At 38.5% G+C, this 14,899-nt stretch overlaps 1 protein-coding gene and 1 long non-coding RNA gene across 3 annotated transcripts in view; one reads left to right on the top strand and one right to left on the bottom strand.

Annotated features, from left to right (window-relative positions):
• Positions 1–13,811, bottom strand: part of LOC108070559 (LON peptidase N-terminal domain and RING finger protein 2) — a 31,408-nt gene extending 17,597 nt beyond the window's left edge. The window contains exons 1-2 of the mRNA XM_017161084.3: positions 12,888–13,811; positions 5,051–6,552 (exon numbers count right to left, since the gene is read on the bottom strand). Of these exons, the coding sequence (XP_017016573.1) occupies positions 5,051–6,239 (1,189 nt within the window). The 5' untranslated portion in view covers positions 6,240–6,552; positions 12,888–13,811. The remainder of the gene's footprint in view (positions 1–5,050; positions 6,553–12,887) is intronic.
• Positions 1–14,899, top strand: part of LOC121502290 (uncharacterized) — an 81,582-nt gene that overhangs the window by 28,468 nt on the left and 38,215 nt on the right. The window lies entirely within an intron of this gene.

The following is a 14,899-nucleotide window of genomic DNA, read 5'->3' as shown; positions in this document are numbered from 1 at the left end:
ACTCTCTCCTGCTTTCGTCCCACTTTCCTCTCCCGCTTTCATTGTGGGTTCTTTGTTCACTTTCACGTAAAGAACTCAACGACCTCAAAATGCGCAATAAATTTTAGCTGCCTGCACTTTGAGCAAAAACGAAAAAAATAGAAGCACTGCTTCCAGTTCTTGTTTGGCTAATTAAAAAATGTTGGCTGCCGCAGGAAAAAAACAAAGTCAGAAATCAAAAGAACATTTAGCAATGGGCAGAAACAAATGTTAATGAGTGCAGTCACTTTGAATGATTGCAAAAAGCCTGAGGGAAAGCGGAGAGGTTTTGGTTTCGTTTTGGTTTTGCCTTTTTAAAAATAGAGAAATGACGACAATGAAGGCGGGCGGCAAGTACTCAACCTCGAGCTAACAAGATCAAGGCTCTCTCCCAACAATAACCACAAATCGTACATATATATATATATATAAATATTCCCTCGTATATATAGTATTAATGGGACCAAGTGTATGGCTTTATCAGGTGTATTGGACGAGCAGGCGGCTTGCGATAAGCGTCACGTCTTAATCACATGAATGGATATATTATTCACTTCCAGACCCTACCCTCTCTTCCCCTGGACAAACTCAAACCTCGCCATATCGTGTCGGACATGTCCGTCTAGGTGTGCTTATTTGGGTGCAGTCGTCTGATAGTCTCAAACAAAGAAAAGCTCGCTGCAGTTCAGGGAAATCGCCAACGTCAGGGTCCCGTGAGAAAGTGCAATTATTCCTTATCATCAGCCAAGCAAAAACATATAAAAGTCTAGGTCTACAGATTTGTTTTATATAAAAATGCGTCAAGGGTGTTGAGTAATTGAAATAAAAGGTAACAAAGATAGAAGAGATTTTTAATTTGATTTTTAAAATATATTTTAGCATATTTAATTTAAGTTATTAGAGGTAGAATCGATAGAAGATACTTTCGATTAAATTTAAAAATATATTTAAGCATTTTTTATTCATTAATTAAGTAAAATCCTCAAGAAAATAGATAGAAACAACTTTTAATTAAATTTAAAAAATATATTTATCATTTTATATTCTTTACTTAAGTGAAATCATCATGAAACTATTTTTAATTGAAGTTCTTATAGGTGGATAAATTAAAAAGACTTTGAATTAAATTTTAAAAATATTTTGTTAACATTTTATACCCCTTAATTAAGTAAAATCATCATGAAACTATTTTTTATAAACTCCAAATTCCCTAAAAAACTTCACATAATACCTTTTTAAACCCCCAGTCATCATCATTTCTGTCTAAAAAAAAACACCAACAAATCACAACCTAATTAAGCACCCTGCTTAAGCAAACATTTCGCAAACATTTTCTCAGCCAGGGAAAATCCCTAAAAGTCAACGCTTTAAGTTGGCACCTTTGGCTAATTACAAAGAAAATTACAATTTAATTAACCGCATAAATTGAAATAATTTCCTTCTAAAAAGAAGTCAACGTTTGCTGCTAAAATAATGATTTGCAACAAAAAAAAAAAGCCATAAAAGTTAATGTGGAAAAAGCGGTGGTGGAAATGCCACGTGGCAAGCGAAATAAAACCAAATTAATTGCACGCTTCGTGCTAAAATTCTTTCATTCAAGCAGCGGACCTCGACTCGAAAAGGGAACATTAAATGCAGTCGACTGACCAGCCTCGAATACACGCCATATAATTATACGAACCTCCATATACATTTAATGCATATGTATATACATGTTTGCCGTTATACTATATCGCATTAAAAGGAAAAAAATAAAATAAAAAGAAAAGCCTTGCATGACATGAAGGCATTTCCAATGCAATATTTCTAATGAAACGCCGTCCCTCTTAACCAAATATGTATTCAGGCCAAGTCCTTGCGGCTCATTTAACAACTCTTTCCACTTAGTCGGTATCATTTTTTTTGTTGTTAATTATTTTCTGTGTACTTGGCAGAAAAAGAATGAAATGCCTGATGAGGTCAACGACTACATTAACAGGCTCGTGTTTGCACATACTTTATATATACATAAAGTAGTGTATATATATTCAAATTAAATTGTGCATGTCTGGCTCATGACTAAAGCTCATTTCAGAGGTCCTCAGAGGACATTAAATTGCTTCGGGAGGCGAAAAGCTGTTGAGTGTGTGTGCGGATTACTAGAGAGCTGGAGCTGGAGCTGGGGCTATCACTCTGACATCTTCATTGTCAAGTGGGCACTTGGCTTTGTCTGCACCACACTGCGTATGTGTGATGTGCTCTGACTGCCTTCGAGGAATCCCAGCTAAAATGTTTTATTTGTTCACTTAATTGGTTTGGATTTGCTTGCCTTTTTTCTTCTTCCACACAATTTGCATTTCTATATAAATATTTTATGGTCATGACTTGGCGTTTATTTATCAAAAGTGTTTACTTAAAGTTTTTTGTTTTTGCTGTGTGATTTTTGGGTTTTTATCAGCAAAAGTCAATAACTGATTGTGGCTATAGAAGAGAGAGAGAGAGAGAGAGAGAGAGAGAGAGAGACAAAGGGAAAATGAAAAAGAACAAATAAATTTAGTTCTTATAAATAGACTATGGACTAGAATGTTATATTTTGTTTACGTGTCAGCTGGAACGTTGCTGCTATTTCAATCCCCCTCGTAAGCACTCTCAATTAATTTGCTTTTTTTTTCGGGGTAAACAAAGTCGTACGATGGATGGATGCGTCAGCACACACAATTTGGCTAATCACACTCCCAAAGTACACCTTGATAATGACAATTATGAAAGTAACACCGGGTGGGTGGTTCTCTGTCCGTCTGTGTGTGTCACGCAACTCAGGTGAAAAATCCCCACCTACGCACAGGCAAGTTAATACCCCAAGAAATGCCGACACTTTGATGCATTATATACCCTCTGGTGAAAGCGAATGCGGAGAGAGAAAACACTTTGATTCACCCGAGAGGGAATATCTGTATCTGTATCTCACGGGTAGAAAAGTATATATATGCCGAGTGTGTTCTATGGGTAAACAGCGAAATATAAAGGCGGAAAATCACCAAAACAGAAACAAATATTGATTGGTAAACACAAAGCGAAATAAGTGCAATTATGGTGACCACACACTACACACACTGACAGAGTCAATTAAATGGAAATGCTGATAAAACAAATACTATGATCACAAATGGGCTTCTATCGATATTCTCTGCTCTGAATTTATCAGCTTAAATACTAAGGGAAATGAGGTCATAATTAGGAGAACCAAACAATAGACAATATATAGCTTTAAATCAATCAGTAACTTGTTTATATTATAGTTACATAAGCCTGGGTTATTTTCCTATTAAACATAAATAACATGAAATATATTTATGGCCTTAAAAAATGTAAGAAACTCATAAATAAAAGCAAAATAATATTTATATAATATCCGAAATTGCCTTTAAAAAAATCAAATTCTAAATATAAACCAAATCTGTGAATCAGAAATACATTTCTATGATATTTATGTGGGCACACACATTTTTCGTAATCTACAAATAGTTTGTTAAACCTCCAAAAGTCATTCAAAAATTGTCTATTAATTGCCAGCCAGCAATCTTTTTTCGATCTACGATCTGGTTAATTTTAGTTTTTTGGCTTTCCACATTCCCTGCTTCCACCTAATTCTGTCCATCATTATTGTTTTGCTTAAATAGTCTCGCCCTGCCAGCCCCTCATCCTTATCCACAGAAAACTAAGAAAAAAAACCTCTTAGAGTCAAGTGTTTTCCGTCTGATGCCTTCTGTCTTTTGTTAATTTTTTCCTGCTGCTCGTCGAAGCATTTTGTTTGATGGATTTCTAAGTGCGTAAATCGCTGTGATTTTTTTGGTTCTTAGCAGAGAAAAAAATCCACAAAAAAAAGCTAGCAAGAACAACATGGTCTCTGGGAAATGTTAAAATGATTAATTAGCCTTTCTTGGTGGCTTTTCTTTGTTTCAATATTTTTTGTGTGCCGTGTGTGTGTGTTCTCTAAGTGAAGGGGAAAATCCTCTTGAGCTCAAGTGACTGACTCAGCGCCTCAATAATTCATTTAAAAAAAAAAAGAGATTTCACAGAAAATATATGTTTCACTAGCCGAGTGTGGAAAGAGTTGGCCAGACAGCGCGTGCCACTTTTCACGTATCTATCAGATACAATTTGCTGCTCTCCCTCTTTGTATCTCTGGCCCTGTGTCAAGGTTTATTTACTTTGAATTTGCTCTATAAATATTTGATAATTGGGTCCTTGGCCTGCCTGTGACTGGCGCTGGTGCCTGTGCCAATGCCATTTGCCATTGAGCACACACAATTAGAGTAACAAGTTGACATTCGATGGAGTGGCCTCACGGAAGAAGCAGTAATAGCGTAAATACGCATACGCCGCATGGGTTCGCTCGGGTTGATGGTGGGCGTAGAGCAGGACTTGTTGCGCCTTAGCAAAGGCCTTTCGCCTGACGTCAGCAAATAAGAGTCAATCGAGCTATTTCGCTGGCCCAGCCCTGTATTGATTTTTCAATTCCCCAATGCAGTCGAATCGAAAAGGATTGCCGCCGTGGCACTTTCACAAAAACAGAGAAAGAGAGAGGTTTAAACTCCTAACTAATGCGACTGACAGATTTCTTGACTCAATGGGGTGCTACATTAATCACTAGAGCTTTTAAAACCTCTTAAGAAACTGTCGAAAAGTATGCTACAATATTGTATTTTTTATCTTTATCGTTTATTTAATTTTAAAATTTTCAACAATTGTTTTGGGCAGGATTATAAAATAACAAAAAAACCTACACGGAATTAGGTACTACAAAAAAATATTGCATACTTTTAGACACATTTTAAAGTGGTTTAAAAACTCGAGTAATATCTAGATCACATCATTTTAAAGAAAACCTAACAAGGAAAGAGTAATTCCTAAAAAAAATATTGAATTAATTAATTTTGGCATTAATAGCAGTACAGGCCTTTCGCTTTTCCTAAAAATATATCCTTATTTTTCACACATTTTCCCCTTCTTCTAAGAAAACCCCTTGAAATATTCTCAAAAAATCACTCACCTTTCTCCAAGCTTGCATTGCAAAACTTGAGGGCATCGTCGAGCAGGTTGAGGTGCATACAGCTGCTGGCCTTCTCGCTGATTTTCTTGGCCTGCAGGTCCGGGCCCCACCATTTCTCCACCAATCGGCGCACCAAAACATCCGGCATGAACTTCATGGCAGACGAACCACCATGGTGGCCAGAGGTATAGCCACTCAGTCCCAGAGCTGCTGCTGCCGAAGTCGAAGCCATGGTGGTGGTGGCCGTGGCCGTGGTAGAAGCCACCGTAGTGGTGGTCACCGTCATGGGCGGTGCCGCCAACCTATGGACACTAGATGCCAGCTGAACTCCATAACCCACGGGAAAGCTCATCAGTCCAAGGTTCGCATTATTGTGGTTTGTTGTGGGCGCCGCAAAGAAGCTGGCCTGAACCGCTGGACCGCTTGCCGTGGTCGTGGTGGTGGTCAGGGCGCAGGGCGGCGAGGAGTCCTGCATCCGCGGAAAACGCACCTGGCAGATGTTGCACTGCGTGATCGTTTCGCAGCACTGCCGGCAGAAGGTGTGGCCACAGTTGGTGGTCACCGGGCAGCGCAGGATGTCGTTGCACAGCGGGCACAGCAAGGGATCATAGTCCTCGGGGTCCTGCAGAGGACTGGGAACTCTTAGTTCTCGCGTGGGCGAGTGCAAATCCAGGGGAGAGGCTGCACCAAAGGACTCGTTGGGGGATTCCCTTGCTCCGGGCAGGAACTCTGATCCCTGATTAAGCTTCTCCTGATGATGATACCGCGACCAGGGCATCATGTCCATTCTGGGACTTTTCAACGCGGTGGTTGCGGGATTGGCTGTGCTTGTGGCTATGCCTCCCATCTGCCGGATGTGTGAGGTCAAAGCGCTGGCCAGGATGTTCAGCTTGTCCAGGGGGACATGGCCATCACACTGCCGGCTGGCTATCAGTTCGTAGACATCGAAGGCCTTGGGCAGGCTGCCGATCTTGGCGAAGGACTCGCCCACCAAGTAGGACAGGTGCAGCGAGCTCTGGCTGTCGTCGTCGCCGGCCAGGTAGCACTGTACCCCGACATTGTGTGGCTGGCGGTGGTGGTGGCGGTGCTGCTGCTCCTGGTCGTGCTGCTCCTTACGGAGCACCTTCAGCACCCGCTTCTTGGCGCCCAGCGAGGAGGGCTTCACGCAGTAGCCCTGCGACAGCGGCATTCCTCCTCTATAGTTGTCGCGCGGGCGTATTCCCCGTTTGGTTTTATTTCGATTTCGATCGGAGGGTAGAGCTGCCTGCAGTCACGTATGCAACACGTAGCGCGGCTGCGTTGCCTCGGAAATATATTCTATCTTTCAGATACCATATAATATCTATCTATCATCACTTCACTTCACTCTCGCGCGGCCCGCACACTTATTCTTTCATTTATTTCAATTATTTCGATTATTTCGAAACTAATCTCGGGCGTGCTCTGCTTTTCACGGTTTTGGTTGAACTGAAGAAGAAGTTTTGACAGAGGCGGCGAGGCATCTGAAAGAAATAAAAACAAAAAGAACGGAGAGAACAAAGAGAACATGGTATTAGTACGATTTTGATTCCGATTTCGATTCCGGGAGAAGAGAGACTGGCACTCAGAAGAGAGAGGGAGGGATATATGGGGAGAATGTGAAGTAAGCGGAACAAGAAGAAGATAGTCAGCGGCGGGATTTACGTAACGCTAAAAAAAAAAATACAAATAGAAATAAAAGCGAGCGCAGGCCAAGAAAATGAATTAAAACTGACTGATTCTCAGAGGCAGCTTTTGATTCTGTTTTATAATTCCGCAAACACACACTAACGCACTGGTGGAGAGAGAGCCCCTCTCACTCTCTCTCTCTTTTGATATGTCTCGCGCTCTCTGATTACTGGGTGGCGAAGAAGAGGAAGAACTGTATCTATTACTTAACCACTGGAGAATGTCAGATACACGAGTGTATCTCGGAAATGAACTGCACTTCTCGCAGCCAGGCCCAAAAAGCGATGACGTGACTTTCGTCGCCTTAGCACAAAGTTAATTGCCGCCCAGCAGCAGCGGCAGCAGCAGCACTAGGAGGTATTATATAAAACAGAAGTGTGGAAAAAGCGCGGGTTCATTGAACTTTGTGCCACTGGAAGCTAAATCTATATACTATATTCCTGGATAATTACAGTTAAACTAGCGTTAATAGTTGTCTTTAGAACATGGTCTTGGCCGGGCGCGATGTGTCGCACATGCTGTTACATAATATTATGAAAATTAACACTGAATCACATAGACGCTGCTGCTGCTGCTGCTGGCCCCAAGTAACACGAAATCAAAATCATTGACGACAACACACACACACAGATACTCTCACACACACCAGCAAATGACTCGCTCTTTGAGCGGCTTGGCTTTGGCTCTCTTAGGCGTTTGGCGCTCTCTTCTAGAACTCTTGCTTCTAGCGGGTTCTTTTTGTATCTGTGTGTGTGAGAGCATTCAAAAACAATTTGTGCTAGTGTATGGGTATGTTTTGTTTTTGTCTTGTTTGGATGTTGTTTTTGTTTTCCTCTGATTGTGATTGTGCGCACGTTTTGCTTTTGACGTCGTCCGTTGTATCTTTAAGATAAACAATGCCGGCATAACATAACCGCCGCACACACGCACACAGATACAGATACACTCGCAGTCCGAGTTCGGTTCGGTTTTGTCATTGCCTTTGCCTTCTCTTCGCATTCTGGTTTTGTTATGTAAACAATTTTCGCTTGTCGTCCGCCCGGCATCGAGATCTTTATAGTTTTCCTTTCCTAACATAATTTTTTGTTTACATTTCCAAAGGCAATCAAAGTGTGCCAAAATACAAAGGAAAAAATAATACAAAAAAATTGAAAAGCCAGAAACAAAAGCAATAAATAAAATAGTTCAAAAATTGCGTGCAAATGAAATTTTTTTGGTTCATTATTCAATTTATGCTGTCTGGGCCTGTGTGGGTTATAAACTCACACAAACACACACGGCCACGCATATTTATATCGGCGACGTGTGTTTCTTTTTTTTTGCATAAATCTCGTTGTTAAGTAATGCTGAAATATCTTATAAGTTGGTAGTTAGCCAAGAAAATGAATTTATCAAGGGTGTGTGTTATGTGTGGGGGCCGCCACGCCGCAATCATCCGCAGATATACGATCTTACGTGAAAACTTGCGATCGAGACGGCGACCCAAAAAGTATATCAAGAAATACGGATTTTATATATTTGGAATAGAATTTCGGTTTGCTGCCAGGTTACATAAGATCCGGGGCGAAGTTTTGTGCGTTAAATGTGAAATTATAGGGTATTTAATTGGGATATTAAAACTTATTTTAAGGGAGGTTGAATTGGGGCATACTTGGGGGATAATTTAGAGTTTAATAAATATTATTTTTTTTATTTATTATACAACTTTTCAATACTAAGACATTTTTTTTAAGATTACTTCCTTTAAGGGAGGTTAAATTGAGTCTTTATAAATTTAAAATTATCCATTTAAGGTCCTAAAATGTATAATTGAAGGCAAATAATTTTATAATTCGTTATTTATTTTCCTTTGAATAAACCTTTGACAGAAAAGAATTTTTTAATATCTCAGCAAATAATTTCTATAAAAATTTTAAATTTTATTTTCAAAAGAAACAGTTTTGTATTACACATTATTACAAAATTACATTTATTTGGAATTTCAAAGGTCAGTTCTTTTAAGAATTTACAATTTTTAATTTCCCTTTAAAAACATAAAGAGATAACGTCCACTGAATTCTAAGGAAATCCCATTTAAAGTCTACATCAGATAAGGTATGGGTGTTCCTAATAAATTGAATATTAAAAATAATACTTTAAAATATATAAAGTAAGCTGTTTTCTTAATTTTAAAATATATTTAAAATAAGATAAATGAAACTAAGACTTTAATTCTTCAAACCTCAATTCAAATTCAGTAAATTAAATTGTTTAAAAAATTGTTTTCATAACATTTTCCCATAATACTTAAAGTTGAACGAATTTTCATAATCTCTAGTTTATTTATAAACTTCCCTTAAATTTCCCTTTCGCAAACTTGCAACTGAACTCGACCTTCATGCACTTGAGAAACCCCACCTTTTAGATTATTTTAAGCAAAACTTTGCCCAAGCTCTGACTAGGCTCTGAAACCGTAGAAAAAACCGTAAAAAAATACAAAAATAGATAGCTGCCGGCGAGGGTGTCGGAACGGGATATACAAACATGTACAGATAGTGTTCGTAGGCAATAGCAGTTGGCATTGTGAAACATTTAGTGGGGAGGGAAAAAGTTGGTAAACAAGCTTTCTGGCACTCGATTCTAATTGTTCCTGCCGACGACTTGCTTTGCGTAAGTCAAAATTATGTGTGCGCCTCCAATATATAAGTGCACGTGTGTGTGTGTGTGTGTGTGGGCTGCAATCGTGGGTCCGTGTATTCAAGCGGATTGCATAACCCGAAGCCGATAAACGTAAGCGTTCCTAAATGAACTGCAAATATGTCGAGGGGGCGGTCGGCCGGCTGCTGACCGATTCGCCTAGAAACACGCCCGCAGGGCATAAGCTTGTAGATTGCCTTATATTTTACCATATTGCCATTATGCAATGTCAATCATATAGTAGTAGTCACTCGTCGCCTGCCGCTTTATCGCCCCGTCCATCGCCAGTCAGACAAAATGGCAGCGGTGACAGCACGATGTTGATAGTCGTAACAGCCGTTGATGATGGTGTGTTCTAAGTCCCCTGAATGTGCAGCCATTGTTTGTTTTTAAAACCGATAAGTGATACTAGACAAACGTTGATTGAAGCCAATGGCGGAAGGAATAGTATGAACTACTAGTTATAGGGGAATAGATGTGCAAGACTCTTTTATGATACATATATTTAGGAATATAAAAAGTCATAATTGACATCTGTTCTACATTAATTACTATTAGATTCTCAAGGAAACAGGATCTCCCTAGAGAGTTTGAAATAAGCCAAAAATTAATACATTTAAAAATGTACAATGTTATTAGTCATTGCTTAGTCACTTCATGTAACAAAAATAAAGCATGATGAAACTATTTGAATTATAAAATTCATCTTGATATAGATTTCAAATATAATATATTTATATTTATATTCCACTGATTGTTTTTTATATAGTAAATTCTGTAGAATGATGTTATCTTGAAAACTGTGATTATTCTTTATATGATTTTGAAATTATAAAATTCATCTTGATAATGAATTGAAATAAGCAAATATAGTTACTATATCATTAGTATATTCTACCAATTAATTTGTAGATAAATTCTTTGTAATAATCTTATCTTTAAAACATTGATTATAACTCGTTTTGATTTTCTTCTCTCTTTTGGCTTCCATATCTTTATTATATCCTATAAACACTAGATTTCAATCAACACACAAATTGTGTTCTATCAGCATTTATCAATCATTCGACATAAGCAATTATGTTGCATAACAACAAGGCGACGAGGCAAAGAAACTGATTATGCTCCCGCTGGTAATTTTTCCCGTAATTATGAAATCATACACACGCAGTTATGAAATCACATACACATTTTCATTGCCTCCGATGTTGGCGTTTGTATATTTTGATTTCTTCTTTGATATTTGTTTTATTGGTTTCCCATTTGTTAGCGTTTTTTTTTTGTTCGCCCGTTTTATGACATTGTATTTGGTTGGACGAGGACGGACGATAAACACTCATAAAAATAGCTCAAAAACAATAACAAAGAGCAGAAGAATTTATTGAGGCAAGCCAATTAGCAACAAAATTTCTAGTTTGTGACTTTTCAGCATTCAGTTTTGATTTCACTCGGATTATACAAGAACCCCACTCACTGGCTGACTAATTGGCGGGTCCCTTTTCCGACTTACATAATAGAGTGTGTGTCTGATTTCGTTTTCCTCGCCGCTGTTTGCATAATAACAAACGATCTGGCTTTAAGTCTGGTTTCCTCAGCTCATTCGGCTCTGACTCATGACGAACCTTTTTACCACGATGACGTATGCAAATAGGTTTTTCCTCTTTTCGAGTTGGCTATAATTTTTTTTTTTTACTATTTCGGGCCAAGTGAGCGACTAACCGAATGGTTGTTGTTCATTGGCAGCCAACGTCGCGTAATACTCGCACATGTACAGTGCGTGTCGTAACGTTAAACGTCTTAGCCCGAGTGGTAGAGGGAGGAAGAGAAAGAAACTTGCTTGGGAAGCTGGCGAAAAATGGATGCTGACCCCAGACAAATTGGAGGATTTGAGCTAAGCCAGATTATAGCAGTTTGGCAACAGGCTTTTTAGATACAGAAAACATTTTAAAATAGTACAGTGGCTTATCTGAGGTCTAAATAATTGAATCACTAGGTGGGTGGGTTTATATTTATGATTTGGGTACAGTAAATTGTAGCAAATTAATTGTAATCTTGCTAAAATATTATTAATGCCTCTTTAAAGGGTTAAGACGCCTAGAAAAGTGGGTTTTGGGAAAAGTTTCCAAATAATCTGTAAAATATGTATTATTTTAACTATTGGTTACTTTAAAGTGTATTTAAGATATTTTGTATTTAAAAATAATAAAATATCGTTAGACTCGAAGGTGCTAATGCCAAGCTCTTAGAATGCCTCCCAAAAAAGTCGGATTGACTTGAAATTTTTACAGTGTTTACTTAAATAGATTTAGAATCGAAATTAAAATTTAAATAAAATGTAATGTTTTAAAATTCGGACTATTATATAATAATATTTAATATTTCATTGAATAAAAAAACTCACAAATAATATCATTTTTATCTTCTTAGTTTCTTTAAATCAAAGCTGTAATTAAATTCTGGAAAAATTCTTTGCGCTTAAGATTACCAAAACAAAATATACAAATGCCTGGATTAATTCCTTTGAACTTGTGTTTTGTCTAGATCTCATGTTCTCTATTTTCTAAAGTGTATCAATTTTTATTTGGTTTCGATTTTGGTATGCCCAACAATGTTTAATAATGTTCATTTAAAAAAAAATACAAAATTAAATTTAAAAAATGGTAAATTTATAGAAAATTGGTAGGTTTTAAAGCCTAACTTTACTTATTTAATCAATTTATTATTTTTTTCTAATTCTTTTTTATATTAAAGAACAAAGACAGTTTTGCTAATTCCAAGCCTAGATTATTTGTGGAATATTTTAACATTTATTTTTATAGTGTTTTATTAACTTTCCCAAAGCAATTACTCACTAAGAACTTTCCTCGAAATTCTTTTCCCCACCGAAATTCAATATAACATTGTTCTTCCCTACCCTGTGACGCCGGTTATCATTGCTAATTTATCATAAAATCATTATATTATATGTTTTTCCGTGAAAGTTTTTATCACAGATTAAATATATAAAATGATTATCGAGTGCAGGCCAAATTCAATTGGCCACAGCAGGCAGAACGTCAACAAACGGCGCAAAAAAACGCTTAGTAATGCCTTTAAAAATATGGCAACACGTAAGAGGCGGCTGCCGCACTCTCCCCCCTTTGCTTGCAGCTGCAGTTTGTGTTTTCACAATCAGCAGATAGCAAATGAAAAACAGTTTTTCGCCCCACCAAAAGAGCGTCAAATTAAGAGAGAGCCGACTTGAATGTGCCAATATCTTTGAGATACGAAAAAAAAAATGCAACTTTGTTGAGCTCTCTCGTTCGCTGGCGTTCATTCACACGGGGGCCACACTGAGAAAAAGCATGTGGCCACGATGTCGTAACCCTAAGAGAGCCCCAACCACACAGAGAGCGAGAGAGTGGGTCGAAGAGTGAGCCTATAAAGGGGAGAGTTCACTTCTCTTTCGCCTTACCTGTCGCTGTTGGACCGCGCCTCCTTGTGTTTTTAGCCCAAAAAAGGGGGTGGCGGGGATAGCTCGCTCTGTTGCTCTCGAGAATCACACACACACATAAACACAGAAGCACACGCGAAATTCTCCCTCTTCTTCTTGCGATTTCTTAAAATTATTTTTTTTTTTTTATAAATTTTTTTTCCTGATTCGCTTTTATATTTTTTTTGTTTGCCAAAAAATTTATTGCCACACGCGTGCAAAAAGAACGGGAATTCGGGAATATATTTTCCTGTCCCGCTTTTTTTTTCTCGCACTTGTATTTGTGTATTTGTATACGTATTTGTTGTTATTTTTGTGTTGGGCGTGCGCGTAACTTTTCTCGTGTTATGTGTTGTATTTTTTGTTATTCGCTTTTTTTTTTTGTGTTTTGTAAGAACTTGGAACGGCTTTACGTAACCCCGCCGCACACACGGGTTAAATTTTTGCTATATTTTTTCCGTTGGAGAGGGGGCGGGGGTGTGCGGCACCCCTAATGGGCGTAGGTATAGGTAGTCCCTGCTTTATTCGGGGCCAATTTATTTACTATTTACACTGGGGAAACACGCACTAAACGACAGCACTAGTATTTGTATTTTTATTATTTTCTGATTACGTTGGCGTTTGTTTTGTAATACGCTTACGTTACGCGACGGCGAGAAGGCGAAAGAGAGACCACGACTACGACGGCGGCGGCAACAACGTGTTTCGAGTGGCTCCAAGCGATGATTTGCGCTCTAATTTGTTGTTATTTCTTTTTTAAACTAAACTGTAGTTTAATATTTTTTTTATTAATATTTTTCTCTCTGCCAATGGCCTCTTGTTTGATTTTATTTATCTCGGCCTGGGCTTCAAACGTTTCTCGGCTGTCTGAACTTGCCACGGCCGCTGTTCAACAGCGAATGAATGGAGCACCTCGGCCAGCGGGCTGTCAGAGCGAAGCAGCTCTCTTTTGGGGGGCCCAAAGAGCGTTTCAAATACTCGAATATTATGTCACTGGTGGGGATGTTGGGGCTCTTAGGCCTCTGTTGCGTCATCAATTGCTTGACTCCAGGTTCTCTTCGGCGGCGTTTTGTGTGTGCTCTCTCTCTCAACACGGTGCTCTCCACAAAAAAATTTGCCGGCAAAACGTCAACTGTCAAAACAGGCGACGCCAAACTAAAGTGATGGTGATGAGAGGGTGAGAGAGAGAGAGAGCGAGTGTGGGTGTTGGGGAAAAACCAAAGGGACAGAGCGAAGGGGGAGGGAAGTAGGAGGCGGGAGGGAGGTGCTAGTTTGCTAGTGGGCGTCATTTATCGTATGATGCGCATTTCCGGCGCCACTCAACACAGACAACAGGCCATATAGGCAGCAGCAACATCAGTAATAACAACAAATACAGTCGATCTTCGGTGGCTAGAAAATTTTGTTGAAAAATATGTGGTTTCTTAGAAATTAGAATTATTATTTTGAATAAATTTTAAACAGGATTATATTTTAAAAATATTTATATACCAGGAATATTTATATTATGTTTCATTTTAAAAACATTTTTCACGTAGATTAGTTTAATAATATTATTAAATTAATTTTTATATTTTAACTAGCACAATTATATAATCTATTATCTCAGATAAACAAATAAATATCCGAGTTATAGATACTCGTCTGTAATCGAATTTCTGCGTTTCATAAGAGTCGCCCGTCTCTTACATTTGGTTTTGTCATTTAACGCAAATTACGTATACGACGCGTTGACCTCATTTGGGGCGATCAACAAATGCAGTTGCCGCCGACAAGCTTGGCTTAAACAGACCCCTTGGTCTCTCTTTCTCTCTCTCTCTCTCTTTCACCACTTCTTTCTCTTTTTTCGTTTCGCTTGGCTCGCATTTCAAGCTCAAGTTCAACGTTGTCTGTTAGCCGCTTGCTGCCTGCTTATTACCAGTTTTCATGCCATCGTCGGTGGCTTGGCATTAACATTTTGAGTGTCGGCTGGGTTGTTGTTAACTCTTTATACG

The sequence above is a fragment of the Drosophila kikkawai genome, chromosome 3L (genome assembly GCF_030179895.1).
Source record: "Drosophila kikkawai strain 14028-0561.14 chromosome 3L, DkikHiC1v2, whole genome shotgun sequence".
Taxonomy (NCBI): domain Eukaryota; kingdom Metazoa; phylum Arthropoda; class Insecta; order Diptera; family Drosophilidae; genus Drosophila; species Drosophila kikkawai.
This window is presented reverse-complemented; position numbering and strand designations above follow the sequence as displayed.